General features: G+C 47.0%; 3 protein-coding genes across 5 annotated transcripts in view; 1 reads left to right on the plus strand and 2 right to left on the minus strand.

The window, feature by feature from the left end:
- Positions 1–4126: 4126 nt before the first annotated feature.
- NIFK (nucleolar protein interacting with the FHA domain of MKI67) lies at positions 4127–8721 on the minus strand. Its single transcript, XM_053982985.1, is given in 7 exon segments — positions 4127–4546; positions 4549–4699; positions 5901–5981; positions 6661–6872; positions 7569–7677; positions 8341–8466; positions 8544–8721. Coding segments are annotated over 7 exon segments (870 nt in total). The 5' UTR covers positions 8688–8721; the 3' UTR covers positions 4127–4499.
- A 77-nt stretch (positions 8722–8798) lies between these two features.
- On the plus strand, positions 8799–15881 carry TSN (translin). Its single transcript, XM_053982986.1, has 6 exons — positions 8799–9128; positions 9227–9320; positions 12264–12360; positions 13152–13267; positions 13907–13986; positions 14318–15881. Exons 1-6 carry the CDS (start codon positions 9063–9065, stop codon positions 14552–14554), a joined length of 690 nt encoding a protein of 229 aa, XP_053838961.1. The 5' UTR covers positions 8799–9062; the 3' UTR covers positions 14555–15881.
- A 5689-nt stretch (positions 15882–21570) lies between these two features.
- The window catches only part of LOC128810262 (rho guanine nucleotide exchange factor 17-like), a 46585-nt gene continuing 45603 nt past the window's right edge, over positions 21571–22552 (minus strand). Inside the window, exons 9-10 of one of the 3 annotated variants that reach the window (XR_008437986.1) lie at positions 22119–22175; positions 21571–21662 (exon numbers count right to left, since the gene is read on the minus strand). The gene's annotated coding sequence lies outside the window, so the exon portion shown is untranslated. Of the gene's footprint in view, positions 21663–21859; positions 21940–22118; positions 22227–22552 lie in introns of those variants that run through there. The other 2 variants (XR_008437985.1, XR_008437987.1) reach the window with 2 other exon arrangements.

Below are 22552 nucleotides of genomic sequence, written 5' to 3' on the forward strand. Positions count from 1 at the left end.
CAAGCAGCCCGATTTCCACAACTGCACCTGCTCACCAAGGCTCCCCTCAGTCAGCACTGGAAAAACACACAGAAAAGAACAGGCCTTTCCAAAATCACTATCATAAAAATGAGATTTGTTTCTTTCCTTCCTGTTCTTTAAAACAACAAGTTTCAAATCCAGGCCAAGCCCCACTCTTCACGTGAAGTATCAAATGGAGAGACAGGGAAAGGAAGCGGCTCCAGTGCCACTGCAGACCCCACCTCGCTGTCTCAAAGACCCGCAGAGTTAGTCCTCACAGTTCTGCCTCTCTTCAACAACACGTTTGAGGACTATCAAAAACCAGCATTTTCTTCCCTGATCAGAGCCAAGATTTGTGTAGGAGTTTCTCTGCAGCTTTTCCTTTCCCAGCACAGGAGAACCTGTGGTTACTGGCCACAGACACACAGGTGTGTAACTACTCCAAGCCTCTCAGGACAGCCAAGATCTCTCTTCCTGCCATATGTTTAATTAATGCTGGGTGTCAGAAGTGATGAGAGCCTTGCTGCACCCTGCATGGAAGAAAGCGTTTCACTTTAGGAATTCTCACTCACACAGTTAACCCTTTCCCCAGCTTGCTCTGACAGCTGCTGCCCTTGGGCAGGGAGGAATGTGCCTGCATTAGCAGTGCCAGCAGCAGCCTGACACACAGAATGTCCTCCCCACTGTTCCAGCAGCACCCTGGGGTGGTCCCCAGCACATCTCTGGCTAAGTGCAGATTATTGCTGCCTAGAGTTAGACATTTCAAGAATCTGGGAGTTAGATGGAAAAGTCAGGAAAAAAGGATGTATTTGAAGAGCATCTTGGACAATGAAGGAGTCTGGTCCAAGAGGATTTGTGGATATTCCTGGAAAACATGTAATGGAGATCATATTCACTGTACTCCTGTTACCTGCTCACCTAGCTTTCACCTGCAGCATCCTGCCCAGGGCAGGGATGTGCACAACACCTCACACAGCACAGCCCACCCCAGCTGGCTGCATCACACTGCAAAATGAGAGCCAAATTCCCCAGCACTCTGAAGGGAAAGCTGGGAGAGGAGAATTTGCTGGAGCTCCCCTCTGCCTCACTGGTTAGTTGGAGAGGAGAGCATGTCACCCTTCAGAGCATGCCTAAGTCCTCCCTTGCACCATGAGCCATTTGCAGACAGGTTTTAACCTTGTTCCCCAGGGCTGCAGCCATTTCCAAAGCCAGGTATGCAAACAAACAGGCTTGGTACTGGCAAGAGCATGTGTCACTTGCCCAGCCTGCTCTCCTCCTTCACTTGGCTCATGAGCAAGTACCAGCACTTGGACTGTGATGGCAGCACACTCCTTATGCTCCGTGCAGCCTGGGCATCCCACAGCACATCCAACATGCAAAATAAGTAGGAAAACATAAAACTTCATCTTGAATTTTGAACAGTCTAACCCTGCCACATTCACCAGTATCTTCGTCTTGAGAGGTGAGCATTGCCTTCATCATTCCTTTCTCCCTTCTGTCTTGCAGCCAATTCTACTTTTCTCCTCCACCCTCCCTACCCCCCATTCTTCTTTTATTTCCAGTATTTCTTGTACCAGGAAATGGTGAACACTCTTAAACCCTGCTCCCTCCTCCAAAACAGAGAATTTGTACTAAATTAGTGTAAATTAGCAGGCTTGGCTAGCACCTAAGTTTCTCAAGTTTGCAAACAGTAATACATACATGAGTGTTCAGCAAAACAGCTCCACAAAGTCATTCATAACTGAAAGGTAGAGAACTTGCAAGTCATGCCTTGAAACCACAGCCCCAACAGTCCCAGAATCCCAGTAAAAACAACTTGGAGCCTGCCCTAAAATCAGTGGCCAGGAGGTTTGTGTTTGTCCAAGATGAACAAACAAATTACTGAAAAAATGAGAAATAAAAATCAGTGCAGGGGCTGGGACATAACTCATGACACAGCACATCTGTCCACTTGCTACGGAAAATATGTTTGGCAAGTATCAGGTGTCTGAATTTCTGCTTACGTACATCTCCCTGGACAGCAGTGTATTAATAACATGGGCAGCCTAAAAACAGAAACTATCACCAAGAAAAGCTGCCCTTCTGCCGAGAGCTCCTTGCTGTAGCCTGGGTATTGTTGCGCTTTCCTCAAACAACACAGAATTTTGCTTCCTTGCTGTTCAGAGTTGCCATCTAAGCTGATCTCAATTGAAGGAAGATGAACAAACAAAAGGAAGGGAAAGGAAAATTACAGCAGGAAGCAACCCTTATTGTGAGCAGTTTTCTTGAACGTCTTCCCATCAAGGCTCACACTGCTATGTGACTCTGGAGAGCCAGCAGCAGCCAGGGGTTCAGCTTAAAGGCACAAACCTTTCCAAGAGACCTCCAGAAGCCAAAGCCATGCAGAAGACATGCAGGAGCTCATGCAACCAGACACGACAGCCCTGGCACTGCAAGGAGCATGAGAAGCCACTGAGTCAAACATGGAAGAAAGCAGCAAGTGGACACAGGCAGGGGCAGAACACTGGGCACAGAGAGGAGCACAGCAACAGAAGCAGAGTGGGAAGAAACCAACTCCATGTTCAAAATTCAGGCCAAGGCATTGGAATGGGAAGCACAGGAATGGAGATACTCAGGCTTTGAGGAACGTGGAACTGCACCAGAGAAGTTATGCTGGATAAACTTAGGTTTTCTAAAGAGCAGATTTAACTCGGCAGCCTAGGAAGGATCACTTGTGGCAGAACCACAGAAATGGGCAATTTTCGTTAAGATCAGTATCAGGTTTCTCATGTATTCTCAAACTATGTTAGAGACGTGAGTCACACCAGTGCAGCCACTCACTCCTCACTGCCTGGAGCTTTCCTTACAAACTCACGACGTCGTTTCCCAGGAAGGAACCCTTGTGCGGCGGCATGGCCACACAGCTGAGTCGTGCTGCCCCCCAGTGTCAGGAGATTCAGCTCCCACCAGGAGAAACGCAGCCACATTTCTAGCTCATCCTGACTCAACGCCATCTTTATGTGCCCAACACAAAGTCAGGAACAAAAGAAAGTTGTCTATTCCGGCAGATACATCTTGCTTCTTTTCCATTGCTCTCTGCTGTATGATGTCAAGGTAGAAGTTTTTCAGAGCTGCACATCAGATACAAACAGATAAGCAATTTCTACCATTGTGGTGGTCGTGTGTATCTCAAACCTCAACTGAGCGTGTATTTCCCACGGGTTTGGGGTGCAAGCACTGCCCGTTCCTCATCAAACAATGCACAGGGAAGAAAGCCTGCAGATGTACACAGCAACACTTCCATTAAAAGGCAAGGGCTGTCCATGACCACTGGGCTGGTGAAGAGATTCCCCTGGCCTGCCCAAGGAGACAAGCATTTGATATGAAGATGCACTTGTCCAAGTGGCTTCCTCAACAAAGGAGAATGACCTAATCTGAGTCGCCTAGACAATGTCATTATGACCCCATGATTATTCCAGTGATCAGGCCAGATAGATCAGAATCAGCAAGGCCAATGGTTTAGATTAATTTTTCTCTGCCAGGACTTCAACTAAAATAGCCAAGGAATTAGTGCCAGCTACATACCTACCTAGGTGGTTATTATCACCTGGGCTTTCCTCTAAAATCTTCTGCCAAGCCTGACCAGCAGCCAACAGCACTACAGTGTTTAAGACAACAGAAGATGAAGGCTAAGTATGTGCACAGAACCCAATGTGGGATTTCTACAGATCTCACACTTGCATTAAAATCCAAATTCTAACTGCACAAACTGCCTGTTCAAGCAGGACTGGATACCTGCCATCTGCAATGACAAGCTAGTTGGAACAAGAATGAATTGTAATGCATTACAAAAAGTTACACTCAATTCTCTGAACTCATACTACTGCTGACAAAAACCTGCCTTTGCACTCCTGGTTATTACAATATTTCAATGTGCTTATCACCCACTGGAGCAGAAGATACCCTTGGTTTCATGCAAGTAGTGAAACTAAAATGCAGTGACAAAGGACAACAGAACTGCCAGTAGAACTCAGACTGCTCTGATTATTGGTGCATCTTCTCGGGAGCCTCAATCGGTGCAAATATATGAGAACTTTCACAAAACATAGACATTCAGTTAAACAGAAGAACCATTACCAAGAGCAAAGAAAGTTGAAAAATGGTAATTTTTTTAATAACCTGTCATTAATTATAAATTTAAAATACAGTTGCTTGCATTAGCAAACTCTGAATGGACAGCCTCACATTTTCTTTCCAAAAAGGGAGCACTAGACATGAGTTACAAAATTAACTGAAGATTCTGAAGCTGAAGATAGCTGGGTCACAGCATGGGCACTTGTGAGCACAAAGTCAAGAATATCTTCATATGTCCCTTGATGGCTAAACCAGAGGGACAAGATTTGTGAACAGAGTCGTTGCCTAAGAAAACCTGAAACAGTCTAGGCAGGATGAACCAAGCCAGGGCGGCAAACCCAGTAGAAGCTCCACCTCAATAGTTTTTTAAGTTGAGAAAAATATGGCTACAGCCACAAAAATTTTAAGTCTGTTTCTGTTTCTTCAGGCTTGGCCTATGCCTTGGCTGCTTCTTTGGTCTCTGCACAGCGTTCTTAACGCTGGCAGAGGGAAGCTTGAGAGTGACTTCATCATCCTCTGTGTCATCATCCATCTGAGCAGCTTTCCGGCGCTCGAGCACTGCTGGAGTACAGACTGGAGTAGGATCCTGAAGAGATCAGAAAAACAGGATTCACTGCAAAGCCATCTGTCAGAAAAAGCTGTCACTGTCCCTGTGGTACCACAAGACACCTCAGCCCAGCTCTCCTTCAGAAAATTGTTTACATTTTATAACTAGCTACTTTTGTAGACATTATTTTTTTGGACAGAAGCATCACCTTCAAAGAAGTGTTATGTGAAAGGCAAATGGAAATTCATTCACATTTTTAATGTGTTGTTATGCATATTTGCTTTTTAAACTTTGTATTTCCTGACTCAAAGCATCACAAAAGTCAAGTGGGATATAATCAGGGCAACAGGGCAGGGGGTGAGGGAGTGTTTTGAGACTGGCATACAGAAATGCCACATTCAATTTTACCACAGAGCTGAAACATCCCAGCTTCATTACATCAGTAAGCCCAGAACTCAGCTGACAAAATGTATTAGTTATCCTGTCTTCCTCACAACAAGCCATGCCCCAACTATCACAAGTAAACCCAGTAATAATAAAAATCCCCAAACACTCACCCCCCCAACTCACAACAATGATGAAACAGAACAGAAATGTTAATGCCTTACAGACTTTTTAGACTGCCAATATCCCAAATCTCAGTCCTGATGACCTGAACTTCCCTTTCATCCTACTGCTACTTTTACCTGGCATTTGTTTCCAAAACAAATGCTGTGCCTGGAGAGCATGGGGTAGGAGGGACAATACAGTACAGAAATGAGGAAAGACAGCACTAGACTGTATTAACAATTCAACTCCCTTTTTATCAAAACAGGCTGGCATTGAAACACAGTCCAACAGAAGGACTCCATCAAGGAGATCAGGTCACCCCAGGGTAAAGCACAGGTGCAGGGGGTGTACAGGTGCCTGGCCCCAGCACTCTGCACTACTGCAGCCTCAAGGGAGTGCTGAGCAGCAGAGGCTGACAGCAGACACACCGAGGGACAGGCACTGCTGGTTACAGCGTGCTGAGCAGAAGCCTTTGCTGCTGAATACTTTCACAGGAGAAGGAACCACGAGGATTCCCCCATTCAAGAGTGTAAATACATCTCAAAGGAGCTGCTTCTGGCACAAACATCTCTCAAGCAAACAATGTTAAGGTTTTTGTGTGTTGAAATCAGCATTAAGGTGACAACTGAAGACTTCAAACATCCGCCCCAGTGTGATGGTACTGGACACCACTAGGACTGGTCCGTCTTACCTGACTGCTCAAAGAAATGTTCAGTTTTGATTTCTTGGATGTTTTAACTTTTTTTCTCTTTTTGGAAAGCGGCTGTGCAGCCTAGGAAGCAAGACAGATCAGATGGATCACTACACACTTGTGTGAAGATGCAGTCACTTAAGAGTTCACAGATTTGTTTCATAACTACGAAGTATTTGCTACAGCAAATAGGTTTAAAGTAATAAACTGACTGACACAGAGGTGATTGGGTTTGAACAAAAACACCGAAAGCAACACAAGTCTGCATTTTTAAAACATTCCATGTTAAACAGCATTAACTGCTCACAACTCAAGTACTTGACCCAAGCACTCAGCAGAGGAGGAACATGCAAGGGCTGTGGATGAAAGTTCTGGTCTTGGGACCTGCCTTCAAACCCCCACTCTGCCAAAGCCTCCCACAGGGCTCAGGCAAAGCCCCTCTGCTCTTTGGTGATCTGCACTCCAGTATTAAACCACAGAATATCCAACTGCTTGTACCAACAGAAGAAAAGGAACATCGGCCCTTTGCTGCTACCTATTATTTCTCTACAAGTGAACACACAGGCACATGGAGTGCAGCCCAGCAACAGGACCACACTAAATTCCTGGAGCTTCTATACAGCTCCTAACACAAGTGAGCCTCCCTGGGGCTCCAGGACTTTTGCCAGTTCCACACAAAACACATGATTTCCATGTATTCAGCACAACTCTAGAAACACATCTTGTTTAACACACTTCACTGAAACAATGCCAAACTTACAAATCCTGGGAAGTCATACTCGAGCCCCTTTTCAGCCAGCTTCTTCCGTAACAACCTCTCCTTCCGCAGCAGGCGCTTGGTCATCCTGGCCTTCTCCACCAGGGAGCGGATCCTGTTGTAGCGCCGGATGGCCGGCTGAGAAGGCTTCCGAAAGATCTTGTCACAGTCTTTGAAGAGGTTTTCATGGACCTTTTCAGGAGGCATGAACTGACCTGTACCAAACACAGGACACGGGGTTACAGCAGAACTCCCCTTCCTGCCAAGGGCACTCGTACAACACAGCTCACAGCTACAACACCGTGCTGGCGCAGCGAGTCAGGAGCACAGAAAAGGTCACTGCATCCTCAGCCAGGAAGAGAAATGGATGGATGGATGGATGGATGGATGGATGGATGGATGGATGGATGGATGGATGGATAAAACACTTTAACAGTTTCACCCAGAAAGATCAGAAAAAATTGTTTTATAATAACACGTCAACTCATAATCCTTTACAAAGCAAGTTCTACTGTTACCATGACTGAGAAACTCAGTGATTTCAACAATCTTTTACTCAAAACCCCCTTTTGTCAAACCCTACAGACAACAACTGCAGCAGTTACAAATGCCAAGGAGTTTCCAAATGAAAGAAATTATCTCTACAGCAAACCCAACTTTGTCCTGAGATTTCACGTTACACACTCACTAAGAGCAACATCAGCGTAGAGAAAAAACCAGCACCAGTGACCAAAAGCCTGCTGAGCATGTTCTTTACACATGATGAAAACCTCAGGCCCACAGAAAATACTTCTGGGACAAAACTTCTTTTTAAAAACCCTAAGATTCTATGCTCAGTCAAAAAATGTAACTGAAATAACTCCCAAGTTTCCTTTGCATGCTAGAGGACTTACACTGCAGCTTATACTTACACTTCAGCAGTCTCTCAGAAAACAGGTAGTTATTCATTGTGTCTGCAACAATCTTGGCCACATCATCAGACTCAAACTCCATAAATGCATAGCCTTTGCTGGCTCCAGTCTGTGAGTGACAAGAGAGAAACATCAAACAATGCTTTGCTACCTGAAGGGCTCTATTAAAATAATTTTATTTTTCCAAAGTCATAGGCTGTCCTCAGATAACCACAAGTAATTTCACAAAGATGACTGAAATTGTGAAAAGCACCAGATTTAGTCCTAAATTGGTATGACATTATTTGTAAAATACGTATTTGCACACAAAACAAACTGCTCACAGGTATCTACTTGCTAAAAAAAAAACCAAAGCTGCCCTGCATTGCTGCTGTTCCACCGTTCCACGCTGACAGCAAACCCAGAAGAAATGAGATATATTGAACACAACAAGTACGTTAAAACAGAATCGTGGCACTTCAGTTGTACCTTGAACTGCTGCGCTCCGGCACTCCCCACTGGAGTGACTTTACTCACGGAAAAAAGGAGCACAAGAGCCGCGGCCCAGCCGCCGCCGCGCAGTCGGGGACAGCCCCCGGCCCCGCCGCTCCCACGTGCGGCTCCCGAGGGCCTCAGGGCGCTGCGGCCTCGGCGCGTTCCGAGGGCCCTTGCTGGGCAGGGGGGGAGCCCCAGAGGTCACGGAGACTGCCCGGCCCGGCCTCGGGCACCGGCTGCGAGCGCTCCGCCACATCACGGCACTGCACGGGCCGCAGCGGCCGGGGCCGCTCCTCACCTTCTTACTCCTGGAGAGCCGCAGCCGCGTCACCGTCCCGAACTGCCCGAAGTACTCGCGGAGCTGCGGCTCGCAGAGGCCCCGCGGGAGATGCCCCACGAACACCACGCCCGGCGTCAGCTCCTCCTGCGGGCACAGAGACCGCGTCAGCCCGGGCCGGGACTCGCCGGGCCGCCCCCGCCCCGCCGGGCCGCCCCGCTCACCTTGGCAGTCCGCTTGGTGCGGGTCCGCTGCACCTTCTGCTGGAACTGGCGCTGCAGCCGCGGCTCCAGCGCCAGAAGCGGCGCCGCCCTCACAGCCGGGGCAGACGCGGGCACCTCCGCCGCCACGGCCTCCCCCTCCGCCATGCTGCCTCCCCCGACCGCCGGAAGTGCGTCACTGCCCTCGCGCCGGCGCCGCGCGGCCAGACGCCGTCTCCCAGCAACGGGGCGGACGGGCCCCCGCGCGGCCCCACCGGGCCCGGCCCCACCGCACCGGCAGGGCGGCCTGGGACACGGACACGGCCGGGGCGACAAACTCCCGCCTTGGGAGAGACCGGCTGCCCCCACCCTGGGCGATCAGCACTCTCTGGGCACCCTCCCAGCCGCCCCTCCGTCCATTCCTGGCTGCTCCGGCCGCTCAGGCGGTGCGCGGGGCAGCCCGGCGCGGCGCGGGCAGGCGGTGCGAGGGGCAGGCGCGCGCCCGCGGCGCGGAAGGCCCCGTGGGCGGGAAGCGGCGGCACCATGTCGGTGAGCGAGATGTTCGCGGCGCTGCAGGGAGCGCTCGGCCAGGACCAGGACATCCGAGAGGTGCCGGGGCGGGCGGCACGGGCACGGCACGGCACGGGTGGGAACGGGGCGGGGCGGGGCGGGGCGGTGCCTCGGCTGACGGCGCGCTGTGCCCGCAGGAGATCCGGAAGGTGGTGCAGGCGCTGGAGCAGACGGCGCGGGAGATCCTGACGCTGCTGCAGGGCGTGCACCAGGGGCCCGGCTTCCAGCACAGTGAGTTCCGCGGAGAACGGCAGCGGAGAACAGCCGGGGGGCGGGAGTGCCCCTCGGAGCACGCAGGTGCCCTGTCCCGGGGCCCCTTTTCCAGGTTCCAGTCTCTCCCGGGGCCTTCAGCGTGGGATTCCCGGAGGCTGCTGGGAAGAGGAGAGCGCAGTGGGAGATTTCAAGCCAGACAAGTAGTAAAGCTGCCGTTCAGCATTATGGACATCGTTCTGTCCCTTTCTCCCCTCCCCAGCGCGGTGCTTTTCTGTCTCGGTGCATAGCAGCGTGTTCTTCTCCAGGTGTCACGTCCTGGGCTGCTGAGTTGGCTCTTAGGTTTCCCTGTAAGTGACTTGCACATAGGTTGTGTTATCATCACTTGTTGGGCCTTTGATCAATGTCCCCGTCTCATCTCTTCACCCCACACCCCAAAAAGCTGTGGTCCTGAGCGCTGAGGGGGTATTCAGGATGGACTGGGATGGGGAGAACACACTTCAATCTGGTTTGTACAAAACAGATTCTCTCTGTATATAAAACCTGCTTAATGCAGCAAAATGTAGAAAGAATTTGCAAGGGCTGGAACAGCAGGACCTGCTCTTGATGTCTGCTTGAGTGATGGGGGGAATTGTTCTGCAGCTTTGGAGGTTTGGGTTGTCATCAGCCTGGTTCCAGACTTCCCAGGTGTTGGACAGAATGTTTCTGGGCCAGCCCATTTCCTCCAGGCCACAAGAGCAGCTCTGCAGACCCAGGTGTCAGATCTGCTCTTTCTGCCCCCTCATTTCTCAGCTTACTGGTAAAACTACTGGAATAAACTTAAATATGTCCATTAAGAGCTGGGCTTTTTCCAGTCAATTAATATCTTGTGAGAAAAAACAAACATTCTGACTTTGCTGGAAACTCTTGAGAGGAATTTGTTCGAGCCATCCTCCCCAGGTGCTGTTTTACTCCCTTGCAGAGCTGACTGGTTGTTTTCAGCCTGATGAGGTTCCCCAGCACACTGGGGCTGGAGCTGGAGGCCTGGGCTGCTTCTGGCCTCGGAGAGAGTCTGTGTTCAGCAGTGAGCAGCACCACAGGTTTGAGCTGTGCAGGCAAGTGCAAGTTCCATCTGCTGGGAGACCCAGCAGTGCTGGCAGTCAGAGCTGCTGAGTGGTTATTTGCACAAGCTCAATTCTCTAACCTGGGAAAATACATAGAGTCGTTTTCAAGCATGTAGTTGTAGAGGCCCATGTTCAGATCAGTGTATTTTCACTTGATTTCTAATTCCTGGAGAGAGCTTGTCCTGGAACTTGAGGAGTCTGAGAAGAGATCTGGAATAGTTAAAGAAAAAAAGAACAAAACCAACTAAGAAAATGTAAAACAGAAAAAAAATCAAACCAAAAAAAAAAAAACACAAACAAAAAACCAATCAGACAAAAAACCCAAAGCCTCATAATTCATGCAAAAAAAAAAGATTTCATGCTTAATAGGTCAAGAGTTAACTTGTGATAGACCTGTGAATTTGTCATCAATTTCAGCTGTTAGTCAAACCACGGGATAATTGGGAGTTTGATGGAGGACAGCTTCCTGTGCTAGCCAGTGGCTTTTAAAATGTCATCTTGCAGAGGCTTCCCTGGCTGCTTGTCCCAAATGGAGCAGGAGGACTGCTCAGAAAGCCGGGCAGGGCAGCGTGTGCTGCATCCTGCTGTTGCCTGAGAGCAGTCAGGGTGACAGGCAGGGCCTCTGCGGCCTGAGAGCCAACTGGGTCTTTGCTCTTGTGACTGCAGAACATCAGAGGTGGCACCTGGGGATGTGCGAGGGTAGTTTGAATTTGGGGGTTGTGTGTGTGTGTCACTGGGCATTGTTTGAGCCTTTACAGTAAGGATTGTTTCTTTTTGTCACAAGTGCCTCTGGCAGAATCAAAACGCGAATGTGTTCCTTACTCTGTTCCCCCAGCCACGTGATGCTCACATGACTGAGGCAACCCTGTAGCTCTCAACAAGCTTCACACAGCTCCTTCATCCTGGCTGCCACATGGAGCACTCTCACATTCTGCTTCCTGAAGCTTTCATTTTTTCCATGTCATTCTCCCTCTCTTTTATTTTTTTAAACAGAAATTATGTGTTATTAACAGAAGTTTTATAATCACACTTGAGTGACTCCTAGTAGGTGTTGTTTGGTAAAAACCATCTCAACTTTCAGATTTAGCTTCTGTGAATAATCCTGGCTTCTGTACATGAAGATGCAGGAGGGCCTGTCAGGTTGATCTTTATCCTTCCTTGGGCTGTGACCAGGCTGTGGGAGAGGGCTGCAGGGAAGCTGTGGCTTGAGCCCTTTGGTCGGCCGCTGGCACTGCAGGTGCAGCGGGGCTGTAACTCTGTCCGCGAACGGGAGGTGGCAGTGGCTGCTGCAGGAACAAGAGATCATTTCTCTGCAGAGCTGTAACACACACTTGGCAGGCTGGAACCCAGGCTCTGCAAATACATCGTAAAAAGCAGGAAATGCAGTTTTCTGAAGGGATGTTGCACCTCACGTAACCAAATTCTGATGGATTAGGAAAAAAAAATAGGATAAGTTTTTAATATAGAGAAAGAAAAGTTGCTTTTCCTTTGACTGTGAGAGTTGTCTGGCAGCAGTGCTTGGTGTGTGCTTCCTTTGGGGCCAGCTGCTGTGTGCAGTGCTGTTCCATTGCTTGGGATCTGGCTGTTGCTGGAACATCTTGGTTCAAGTTCAAAACAAGGCCCAGAGCAGATCAGACAGCCTGGAATTCCAGAGTCTTTCTGCTTTACCTCTATGGCTCATGGTGTCACCAGGAATATTTCTCAGATTGATTCCAAGTGTCAGTAGCCTTTCTTGAACAAGAAAGAAGTGTAAATAGCAGTGTCTACACTGGGAAACTTTGTTTACAAAGCTCTGCTGCCTATCAAATATACATTTCCTGAGTGTATTCATTCCCTGAATGCTGTGCTGTTTCTTTTTCAGTTCCAAAGAAGTGTCAGAAGGCTCGTGAGCACTTCGGTACAGTGAGGACACAGATGGAGTCTCTGAAGACCAAGTTTCCTGCTGATCAGTATTACAGGTGTGCAGAGTCACACAGCCAGACACAGATATATATGGGAATTGCTTGGGCATCATTGCTTTGGAATAATGATGTAAAGGTTGATGGGTTGAATGCTTCTTTCTCTTTGAAAAGTAAATTGTGGTAGCCAAGTGTGAGATTTTTATCAGCATAGATTAAAAACGCTTTTGCTCAAACACTGTAACTTTTCACCAAAAATACTCAGTATTGAATTATTTTTCTGGAAATTTTCTTAGAAAAAGGGAAGCTTAAGAAGTTGGTGTTCTGCTGGAGCTGCCCTTGTATCTGGGGGCAGGGCATTTGCTGCTCCATTAATTTCAGTTAAGTTGTTCAGTTTGGGGCGTTCCTGGAAGCAGAGCTCTAAATCTGTCATGAAATGGCTGTTTGGTTCTGCAGACACTAAATGAAGTTGTCACCTTTGTGTTCTGTTGCTGCCAGAAGGGGACAGTGCCTGGCAAGAACATTTCAAAGAACAAGAATCTTGTCAGCTCAGATCTGCTAAGGGAAAGCTCTGGCTGTCTGTGGGCAACACAGCCTGGAAAAGTGTGGGAGCTGTGGAGGTGTGTGAGAGGGGCGAGCAAATGTCAGTGTCTGGTGTGGTAAGCTGGGCGTGGAGTTCTGGAGTACCAAGGAGATGTCTTTTAGCTGGTGTCATTTTGATAAACCAAAAATACTGCAAAGTGCATGTGTTAAGGCAGAAAACACAGCACACACATAATGTGTGCTTGTTGCCTAACGCTCCAGTAATAAACATTAATTATTTATACCTTGACCTGGTGTTTCTTCTGCAGGTTTCATGAGCACTGGAGGTTTGTGCTGCAGCGGCTGGTGTTCCTGGCAGCATTCGTAGTCTACTTGGAGTCAGAAACGTTAGTGACCCGAGAAGCTGTTGCAGAAATACTTGGGAGTAAGTTAAGGTTGTAACCAAAGAGAAAAAGCTTGTGACCTTAGACATTGTAGCTTTCAGAGGTACAGGGAAAAGGCAGAACTTCATTTCTTCCTGAGAAATCAGTTCCAGAGTTTATCTGGTATTTGATTTCATTATACAAACAGCAGATTCTCAGAAGACGGAAATTGGCAAACCTAATGTTAACAAAAGTATTTATTCATTAGTAAGTTCTTCATCAATGAAGGTCATTCATTCAAAGTGTGCAAATGCACCAAAAGCATAACACAAAGGTGAGAGCTTGTTTTTATAACTTCTTGCTTTTGGTATTTAAAAAGTGTGTAAAACAGATGAAATTCTTGCCATGAAAGAATTCTATCTTCACAGAGCAAAAGATTTGAAAAAAGTAAGGAAAATACATCCTGTCTGTAGATGTAAATCCAGTTACTCTGTTGGATGTACAGTTGAGGATGTACAAGATGCTGAATCAAGAACAGAGAGGCTGTAATTACATCACATACAGGAAAAGGCTGACTTATTTTGTAATAGTATTTCATAAATTTGATATTTCAAATTAGCACCACTAAACAAATGCAATTTAAGGTGGCTGGGTTTGCTCATGCTCAGCACCACCTTATCACTGCTCTGGTTTTTTCTCAGTTGAAGCTGATCGAGAACGGGGCTTTCACCTGGACATTGAAGATTATCTTTCTGGTGTATTAACTCTGGCCAGTGAGCTGGTAAGAAAGATATGCATGCATGTATTTGGTTTGAAACTGACCTTGAAAACTGAAGTAATGTGTTCTTTAGCTTTCCTGAGTTGTTCCTGGCAGTTATGATACACAACACCTTGATCTGAACTTGTAGCAAGATGCTTCTCTGCATGTTCTTCAGTGATACTTTTAAGATTTAAACTAGTCATTTGATTGAAAATCCAGAACTATGCTCAACAAAAAGGTAGACCTAAGTACAAATAATCAGCCAGGAACACAAGTGCTTCCTTGGGTACAGTAGCTGATGGGGACTGTGATGTGATGTGGGTGCTGTGCTCTTCGGTGTCTCCTCTTGCAGGCCAGGCTGGCAGTGAACAGTGTCACAGCTGGGGACTATTCTCGCCCTCTCCGCATCTCAACCTTTATCAACGAGCTGGATTCTGGCTTCCGCCTCCTCAACCTGAAGAACGACTCCCTGAGGAAACGCTACGATGGCCTGAAATACGACGTCAAGAAAATTGAGGAAGTGGTTTACGACTTGTCGATCAGAGGACTCAATAAGGAGGCAACAGTTGGTGCAGGAGGGGAGAAGTGAAGGATGCTCATTGGAACAGCATCATCGATTACCTCAGATGGTTGCCAATTTAGGAAGTACCTAGAGAAGCCTTCCGACAGTAGTTTAGAAGAACTGCAGCTCAATGCTGCTCTCTATTTTCTTACAAAAGGTGTAGTACAAGTGTTAGATGTTTTGTAAAATCATGTCTAGATTAGGACAGGAGACTGTTTCCGGTGGAATTCCTCTGTCAAACACATGGTGCCGTTCTCTGCACAGCAGCAATAGTAGTCAGTAATTCCCATGAGCTGAGATTCCCATTAGTTGTGTAGTGTTGCTTCCCTGCTGTCAGGGAAGTGCTGTGGCTGTCTCTGCTCACACACCCTCAGAGGTGTGTGTACAGCACGCAGCTCAGTACAGACACGTGGGATCTTCTAAGAAACACAGTGTGTAAATACTGACCTTTTTTTAAGATACATTTTTTTTCCTTTTTTTTTCTTAAATTTTCATCTATGTAAGTTGAACAAATTTGCATAACTGTTTATGAACCAGATCTCTTTTTGAATGGTTTCTGTTAATGTACCCCCTGTAATTGAGAAATTAGTGAAAATACTCCTGAGAATTCCTCTATTGGAACTGGTGTCTTGCACCCCAGCATATCTCTTTTCCCCTCTGTCTCTCATATTTTTTTTTTTTTTCCACCAAGATTTCAGTTACCAGGAAGAGCAAGGTCTTCTTAGGCACCTGCTTTCTCTGTCTGGTATTTGTTTTACTGGCATGAGTAAATGCAGAGTTTTAAATGATGATTTGCCTTGAGAACTCAGTGTAGCCAATTTTTATGTTTTTTTAACTTCCAAGTTTTCTGAATAGAGAAGTGTAAACTGACAAACTGCAGGTGGTGTCTGAGTTGTAACAACCTGTACAGGCCAAAACTGTACCTGTATCATGGGATTAAAAACAAAAAAAACACCACAAAACTATAGTTGGTGTAATAAAATGTTTATATCTCCAGAAACAGGGAAGTTACTGCTTTCAGGTAAATATTTAAGATGTTTGCAAATACCTACAGCCTCTTTTACCTGTGTAAGTGGACAGACTCATGCCTGCCCATGTGTTCATTCTCTTCTCCTAAATGACTTTGAGTTTTGCCATTCTCCTACTTCTGGTGGCGCAGGAGGGTTAAGGAGAACAGCTAACTTAGGAGGAAGAGGAATACTTCAGAGGGTGAATAGGAAGTCAAGTTTATACGGGGTTTGTTCATTTCGGTTTCTTAGAGAAGATTTACCACTGAGTTAGGGGGTTGTTTTGTTTATTGGAAGAAAATGGTTTCTTGGTTATTTTGGCCAATAAAAGCTGTTCTTTGATTATGGCCACTTGGTACCTCTGCCTGTTGTCTGATCATCTGCTGTTACTTGCTTCCCTTGCTGGGAATCTCTTCTGGAATACCAGCATTTCAGTTCATCCTTCAGCTGTCCTTGGACAATAATGGAGCTCCTCCCCTTGGCTGTAGTTGTTCAGTGGCACGTTTCTAAACACTACCAAGTTCAAAGTCAAGCTGCAAACAGATTTCATAGGCTTTTTTTTTAAATATTTTTTTAACTTTGAGCAATTTTGCCAAGTAAAACAGGAGAGCTATGGCGTTTATCCTTAACAATCCAAGAGTTGGCAAGACTATTTTAAAAGCATCTCATAATCTTTCATGTTGGTCCTCATCCTTTGTATCTTATGTTTCTTAACACGGTGAGATGGCAATATCCCCCTTTCACAACTGAAGAAAATGAGGGTGTCATTTCCTGAGCCCTGTGGCAATGTAATAGCTTTCAAAGTATTTCTTTGTTCTTGCCCTGTGCCAGTGTTTGCTCATTTCTCAATGCTGTGGCAGTGGGAGGAAGGAAGGAGCTTAAGCCAGTTTTACTGCCCAAACCAGAGATGGGGGGTGAACCAACACCCTAAGGCTGTGCAGTCACAGCTGTGTAACTTCAAGGTCACACAGGAAATTTGAGGGAGCAGGAGAATAGAGAAGGGTTACCTGAGCATCAGTTTGGTGTGTCTTCGGTTAGAGGACTCCTGGCATGTGGGACTGGGACGTGAGGCCACGTGTCAGGGCAGCTGCTGGTTAAGGCTTTGCACTGACTTGCATCCCAGGTGCTGCAGTTGCATTTGGTCAGGCAGCAGGTCTGCTTCCTGACATGGGATCCTGTGTGCCTAATGCAGCTGTTCACTAGATCCCACATCTGCCAGCTCTTGCTGGTGGGTTCTGAGAGCTGGTGGAGATGAAGCAATGCTGTGCCACAGGTGCAGGTACCATGGGAGGGACAACTGGAAGAGCAAGGTTCTTACTTAGGGCTTACAGAGGTGCAAGGTGTGGGATCCTTCTGTCTAAGGCTCTGTGAAGAGCAAGTGCCCAAGAAAGAGACACTCAGTGTTGTGTTCTTGGAGGGTGTTTAGCAAACAGCTTGTTCTTTCCTGTTCTAAGTCTTGGGAGAGCCTAGCATCATCCTCTGGAAAAGCACTATTTGCAAGAGCCAGGCTACACAGCTCATTCCTAGTGTGGGTCTGGAGAAGGGAAAAGAAAACCACTAACTTTCTCCCTAGGCAGCAGCAGGGGAAGATGGGGATGCTTTTGCAGCTTCCTCTGCACTGCAGTAGCCTGTAGGACCTTGTGACCTTTACAAGGAATCTGCACATTTCTCTGATCCTAATTGGTAAGTTATGTTCCTGTCCCAGAGCTGGGAGTAGAGGGAAGAAGGGAAAACCCAGAAGGACTTGAGTAGGGAAAGGGGAGCAGGGAATGGCAATGGACTGCAGGAGCTTGATGGCTCATGGTGAATCAGATGCACTTGAACTCTAAACAGTTGGTACTGTTTGGACTGCGCAGCGTGTGCTGGCAGGGGATGTGGGAGGGGAGTGAGTCAGCGCAGGAGCACTGGAGAGTCTGACTCAACACCCAGCACAGCTGTTCCCTGAGCCACTTCAGCCTCAAGTGTGTTCGTGGCAGTGCTCTCTTGGATCGTCTTTATATTCACTAACTTGTTTGTTTGGATTTTTCACATCTTGATGTCATTTCTGTGTGTTTTCTTTATTTCAGTAAAAAGGGTACTTAAATAGTTGATTAATGGCTCTTTATTTATAGCCCTGCCTGTTGAAGCCCAGCAGATCAGCAGATCAATGAAAGTGCTGACCTGAAACAGTTCAGGAAGCGAGGGTGAGCAGGATGCACAATAGACCTTGGGGCTGGCTCTTGAACTGGGCTCTGCCTGCTGGAATTGATTAACTGCAGCCAGCCCAGCCACCTCTTTAAACTGGCACTTGTGAAAGGACACGTTATCACCTCCAGGCTGCCCTTTCCTGGTGCCAGCAAACATCCTTGTGCAATGAGCTGGATCAAGGAGCTGATTTAGCTGAAACAATCTTTATTTTTGAGCAGTGTTTGCTCCTGACGTGGTGCATCACACAGTCCCCTCTCCATGCTGTGCCAGTGGAAGGAGGCTTCTTCCTCTCCCTGTGGTACCAGCTTTCAGTATTCTCTGAGCTGTAACACTGTGTGGTAAATGGTTTGATTTTTCTTGCCATAATTTAACTGCTTCCTGTTTTGAGAGGATTGCCAAGGATTTTCTCTCTGAACAAATAATTTGCCTTCATTTCACTGCAAAGTGAATGAGCTACGGAGCCTCACCCAGGTTTTTCAGCCAGCAAGGTCATTACACACCAAGGCAATTAAGGGGAGCAGAAAGTGAATGTGGATCATGCTGGGGGTCTGTGTGTGGATCCTGACCCATCACCCATCCACAGTCCATCTTCTCTAGTTCAACTACTGTCGCAGGATGCAGCTCTACTAAAGAGAGCTGCACTGGATGCATGGATGCAGCTCTACTAAAGAGTGTAGTGGTTATTCAGAGTCTCCTCCCTGCTGAATTCATGGAGTGCTGTGAAATGAGTGGATTTCAAAAGGAAGACTCTGATCTGTTTTGTATCTCCTGTCTGTGTGTTGTAGGTCAGGCATGAGTTAGGTAAGATGGGTATCTCCTTGCAGGCTTCATTGCCTGCTTATTGTCACTTCAAACTGGCACTTCTGGTTTGCATTGGTTGGTCAGCACTGGGGGGCTTGCCCTGCCCAAGGAGAACATGGCTGTTTGAAAAACAGCCCTTTCTTGAGAGGAGGAATACACTCCTTGTCTGAGTGCTCGCTCACCTGCACATTCACCCTCTGGGTGTACAAACACCTATCCTGGGGAAAATGTAAGAGCCTGAGCTCTGCAAGGTGCCCTGCTCCCCTGGAAGTCTTCCCAGGGATGTGACTTTGGCACTGCAAGGGAAGTTCCTGTCCTAGGAGGGAAGGGTTCAAGCCACCTGGACCCCCACTGCAAACAAATCCTTTGCCTGATTCCATGCAGAGAACCTTCCCTGAGAGGGCTGTTTGCAGGCTGGGTCTTCTCAATTGCAGCTGAGATAATTTCTCAGGGATGCAAAGGCTGCACTGGTGGAGATCACACTGGGGCAGTATTTGAGCTGGAAAGTTGGAAATTATTATGTTAATCCTTGCTAATGGATCTGGAGCCTAATGCCATCTTTTCAACTCTTCCAGCTGTGTAACTGCTCCCAGTCAAGTCTGGGCACAGACCAGTGCTAGAGGATGCTCTGCCTGTGTCCTGATTGCCCCACAGTGTTGTTCCATCTCTGCTGAAGAACAGGAACTCTGTTCCTATCACTCAACCTTTCCATCATGTTGTAGAAAGGTTTCCCTTAGGGGATCACCTTCAGCTTCCCTGGGGAGGTGTATTCTTTTCTAATGAGTGCCCTTAGGGCTTGCCTGGAGTTTTTTGGCAGTACAGTGTTACTGTAAAAACTTCCTTTTTTCTTAATTGCTTGTACCTGTATCTGGTGAGACTGCTCCTCTGCAACAGTATGTGAGAAATAAAGCAGTTCCTTCATCTGCCTGATTGTAAGACATTTTGCTCCTTCATACTCCACTGTAGTGACAGGTCACTCGATGACAGAGAGCGCTTTGAATATTTATCTGATCTCTGGGAGGACAGTTTCCTCTGTTGCTTTCAGTTCCAGGTTTTTCCAGTTTCAAGTCAGAGAATGTTAGCCTAGTTCCAGCTAAATCTTACCCAGTTCCCCAGCACACATATAAGAGGAGACATCACAAAATGAGAATTACTACAGCTGCCTCATCCATGAGCACTGAAGGGATCTTTGATATGGTGCTAGAGGATTTAAACTTTTTTCCCTTTGAACACATCAGGGACAAGCAAGACAGTACAAGATTGACCAGAATCTGCCGTGGGAAAAAAAATATATCTGGGACTTCTGTTACATTATAAATTCACATGCAGCAAAGTCAGGAGAGCTGAGAGAAACTCAGAGCTTTTTTCAGGATTTGGGGTGTGCTGAGGTCAGTCTCCAATGACAACTCCTTGCTGCCAGACCAAAGCTGGTTTTCCCTCTCAGATATGTTCTTGCTCAAATAGTGGAGACCACACGGAGCACCCCTTCCCCATTTGCACTTCCTTTAATGACAACCAGGAAAGTACGAGGACACCATAAAGGAGAGGATCTCTATTCACTAAAGCAGAAGTGTCTGCCCTCTGAAGTATTTGCTCTTCATCTCTATGTGTTTTCTTCAGGCTTTCCCATCCAGCCTAGTGACTCATAAACGAGCTGTTCCTTCTTTCCTTGGCACCTGAGCTCATAGAGGGCTCTTAGTCCAGTGTTTTGTTGTCTTGTGTGTCTGCCTTCAGAACACAAAACTACATGGACTCCAAAAATAAAGACTTTGCCTTTTGTTGTTTTCCTGGTAAATGACCAGTAAGGCTTATACAAAATTCTTTTTAAAGGTCATTTAAGAGTTCTGGTAAATCAAGGGAGCAACCAATGTTTTCTTTTTTCCCCTGACAAGGGGTACTTCCAGAAAGGTCTGCTTGTATTACTTGGATAAGTTCAGTGGGCAGGAGTCTTGAAAAGTAATCTTAGTATTGTCAGTCATGACAATGAAAGGCATAAAAATATTACAGAGACCTAGGACGGCCAGCTTAGAACAAATAATTGCTTTCTTGGCTTGCAGACAACCCTGTTCCAAGTACCCGAGGTTATAATAGCATTTTGTCAGTTTGTTAATCAGAAATGGAAAAATACAGCACGACTAATCTCCATGGCTGCCAAGTAAGATGTGCACATGTGATACTGAAAGACCTGGAACTTCCCAGGAGAGGGATCATCTAGTTCAGAAGGGTGCCTGAGGATTATGGAAATCTACTGCCTTGTCGGTGTACTGACACTCTTGCCCTTCCTGTGCTGCCTCACCCCACACCACAGGCAACTCACAGGATTGTTCCCTGCTCATGTCCCCTTTCAACACCTGTAATTTACAGGCAGGTGAGCAGCTGCACACACCAGGTACATAAAAGTAGCTGGAAGTGTGTTGGAAGCACAACCTCTGTCCAGTCTGACAGGTTCAGCAATCCCACTGGCGCTTTCCGTAGCTGTCCCAGATCAAAGGGCTTGTACTTACTGTTCTTGGCCACAGGTTCTTTAGAACAGGGCTACAGCACCAAGTACACGTCCTGCTCATAACTCAATACCCGGTGATTATTCATGGACCTTCTTCTGGGGAGAGTTTGGTTCAGAGGAAATAGGCCATGATTACAGGAGCCTGGCAGGCAGGTGCTTCCTGTGATACCTAGAAAAACCCTGACTCTGACAAATTGAACAATCAGCCAAACATAAGATTGATGCTAAATATCAGATCTTTTACATACTTATTGTTCTCTAACCTTTTTGAACAGCCAGGCTGGCTGAAGGTATCTTGATTTAAAGATATGACTGTACAAATGGTCCACTAGTGGTTTCGAGCGTGAATTGAGGTGGAGAAAATCACTGTGCTGGAAAGTAATTGAAAACTTTCCAGCAGGCAGCAGCTTTGTGGCTCTGAAAGCCACTCACTGTTTGGATAAATTGGGTTGTTACCCCAGAGAAATGAAGAGAAGGTGGCTGTGCCATTGTGGTCTTGGGAGAGAAGACAAAGGTGCTACAAGCTGTTGCTTTTTGCATGTGAGGTGAATAGGGCCTGAAGGCTCCTAAATGAGATCTGTCACAACAGCATAAGAGAAATCTTCCTCTAGCAGCTGCTCTGCTCAGGCATCTATCTCTGTGAAAAACAAATGGCAAAGTACAAGCAATGCCTCGTGCTCTTCACTGGCTGCTCAGTGCATATTTTGGGGGAACAGTTTATTGTCTAGTGATTAGAAAGAGCTGGAGGGAATTCCAGCTCACCTGAGGGAGCCAGGCTGCTGCCCTGGCAATCACTTTGACAGCTATTGCTTGCTACAGAGCTCAGCTGTGTGCAGCCACGCTCATGTCTTGGGTACCCTCCAGATGATGCAAATCTTCCCATTTCCTCAAGGACAAGATGCAGCACTAAAATGCTGGATGGTGCAGAACAAGAGAAGATACAGCCAGTAGGCACGTATCAGGGGTGTCTGCCACAGTGCCTGGAGCAGTGCAACAAGCCCTGGCAGCTGTGGCCAGAGGACAAAGCACTGGGCAACAGTTTGAGGCTTGCTCAGATGCTGGGTCAGTGGTGACTTTACAAGACTAGGGCTACCTTTGTGAAGATGTCTTCTGTCTGCCTTCATTGGTGACCTTTGATACTGGTTGATCTCTGGAGAAATACATAAATGTGCTTGTGTGAATCCTCTTGTGAAATAAATGCCTGTAACAAAAATATTTTGCTGGTAATGAATTAGTACTGATTGGCTTTGCCTTTACCCTGTGGGCCTAAAAGAACATTTACAGGCTGTCCTCCCAGATCCATGGACCAAAATTTAGGCTCCTTTAGTTTAGCTTCCAGGCTGAAATCTGGCCTTTGCTGTGTAAGTCACAGTGTGACATTTTGCAAAGCAGCGGTCAGTGTTAACGTCAGGCTGAAAAGGTTAAACCCTGTTTGCTTTTTTACCATTGTTCAGCTTCGAGTCATTTCCCTGCTGAGCAACTGAGAGAGGCTGGATCTTATGGGGCAGTTATTTGTGGCCTCAGTTT

The sequence above is a fragment of the Vidua macroura genome, chromosome 7 (genome assembly GCF_024509145.1).
Source record: "Vidua macroura isolate BioBank_ID:100142 chromosome 7, ASM2450914v1, whole genome shotgun sequence".
NCBI classification, from domain to species: domain Eukaryota; kingdom Metazoa; phylum Chordata; class Aves; order Passeriformes; family Viduidae; genus Vidua; species Vidua macroura.

Excerpts from the sequence above, each read along its gene's own strand:
- TSN (XM_053982986.1), top strand. The coding sequence starts at position 9,063 with ATGTCGGTGAGCGAGATGTTCGCGGCGCTGCAGGGAGCGCTCGGCCAG. Across the intron at positions 9,129-9,226 it reads AGGACCAGGACATCCGAGAG|GAGATCCGGAAGGTGGTGCA; the intron begins GTGCCGGGGCGG and ends CTGTGCCCGCAG. Across the intron at positions 13,268-13,906 it reads TGTTGCAGAAATACTTGGGA|TTGAAGCTGATCGAGAACGG; the intron begins GTAAGTTAAGGT and ends GTTTTTTCTCAG.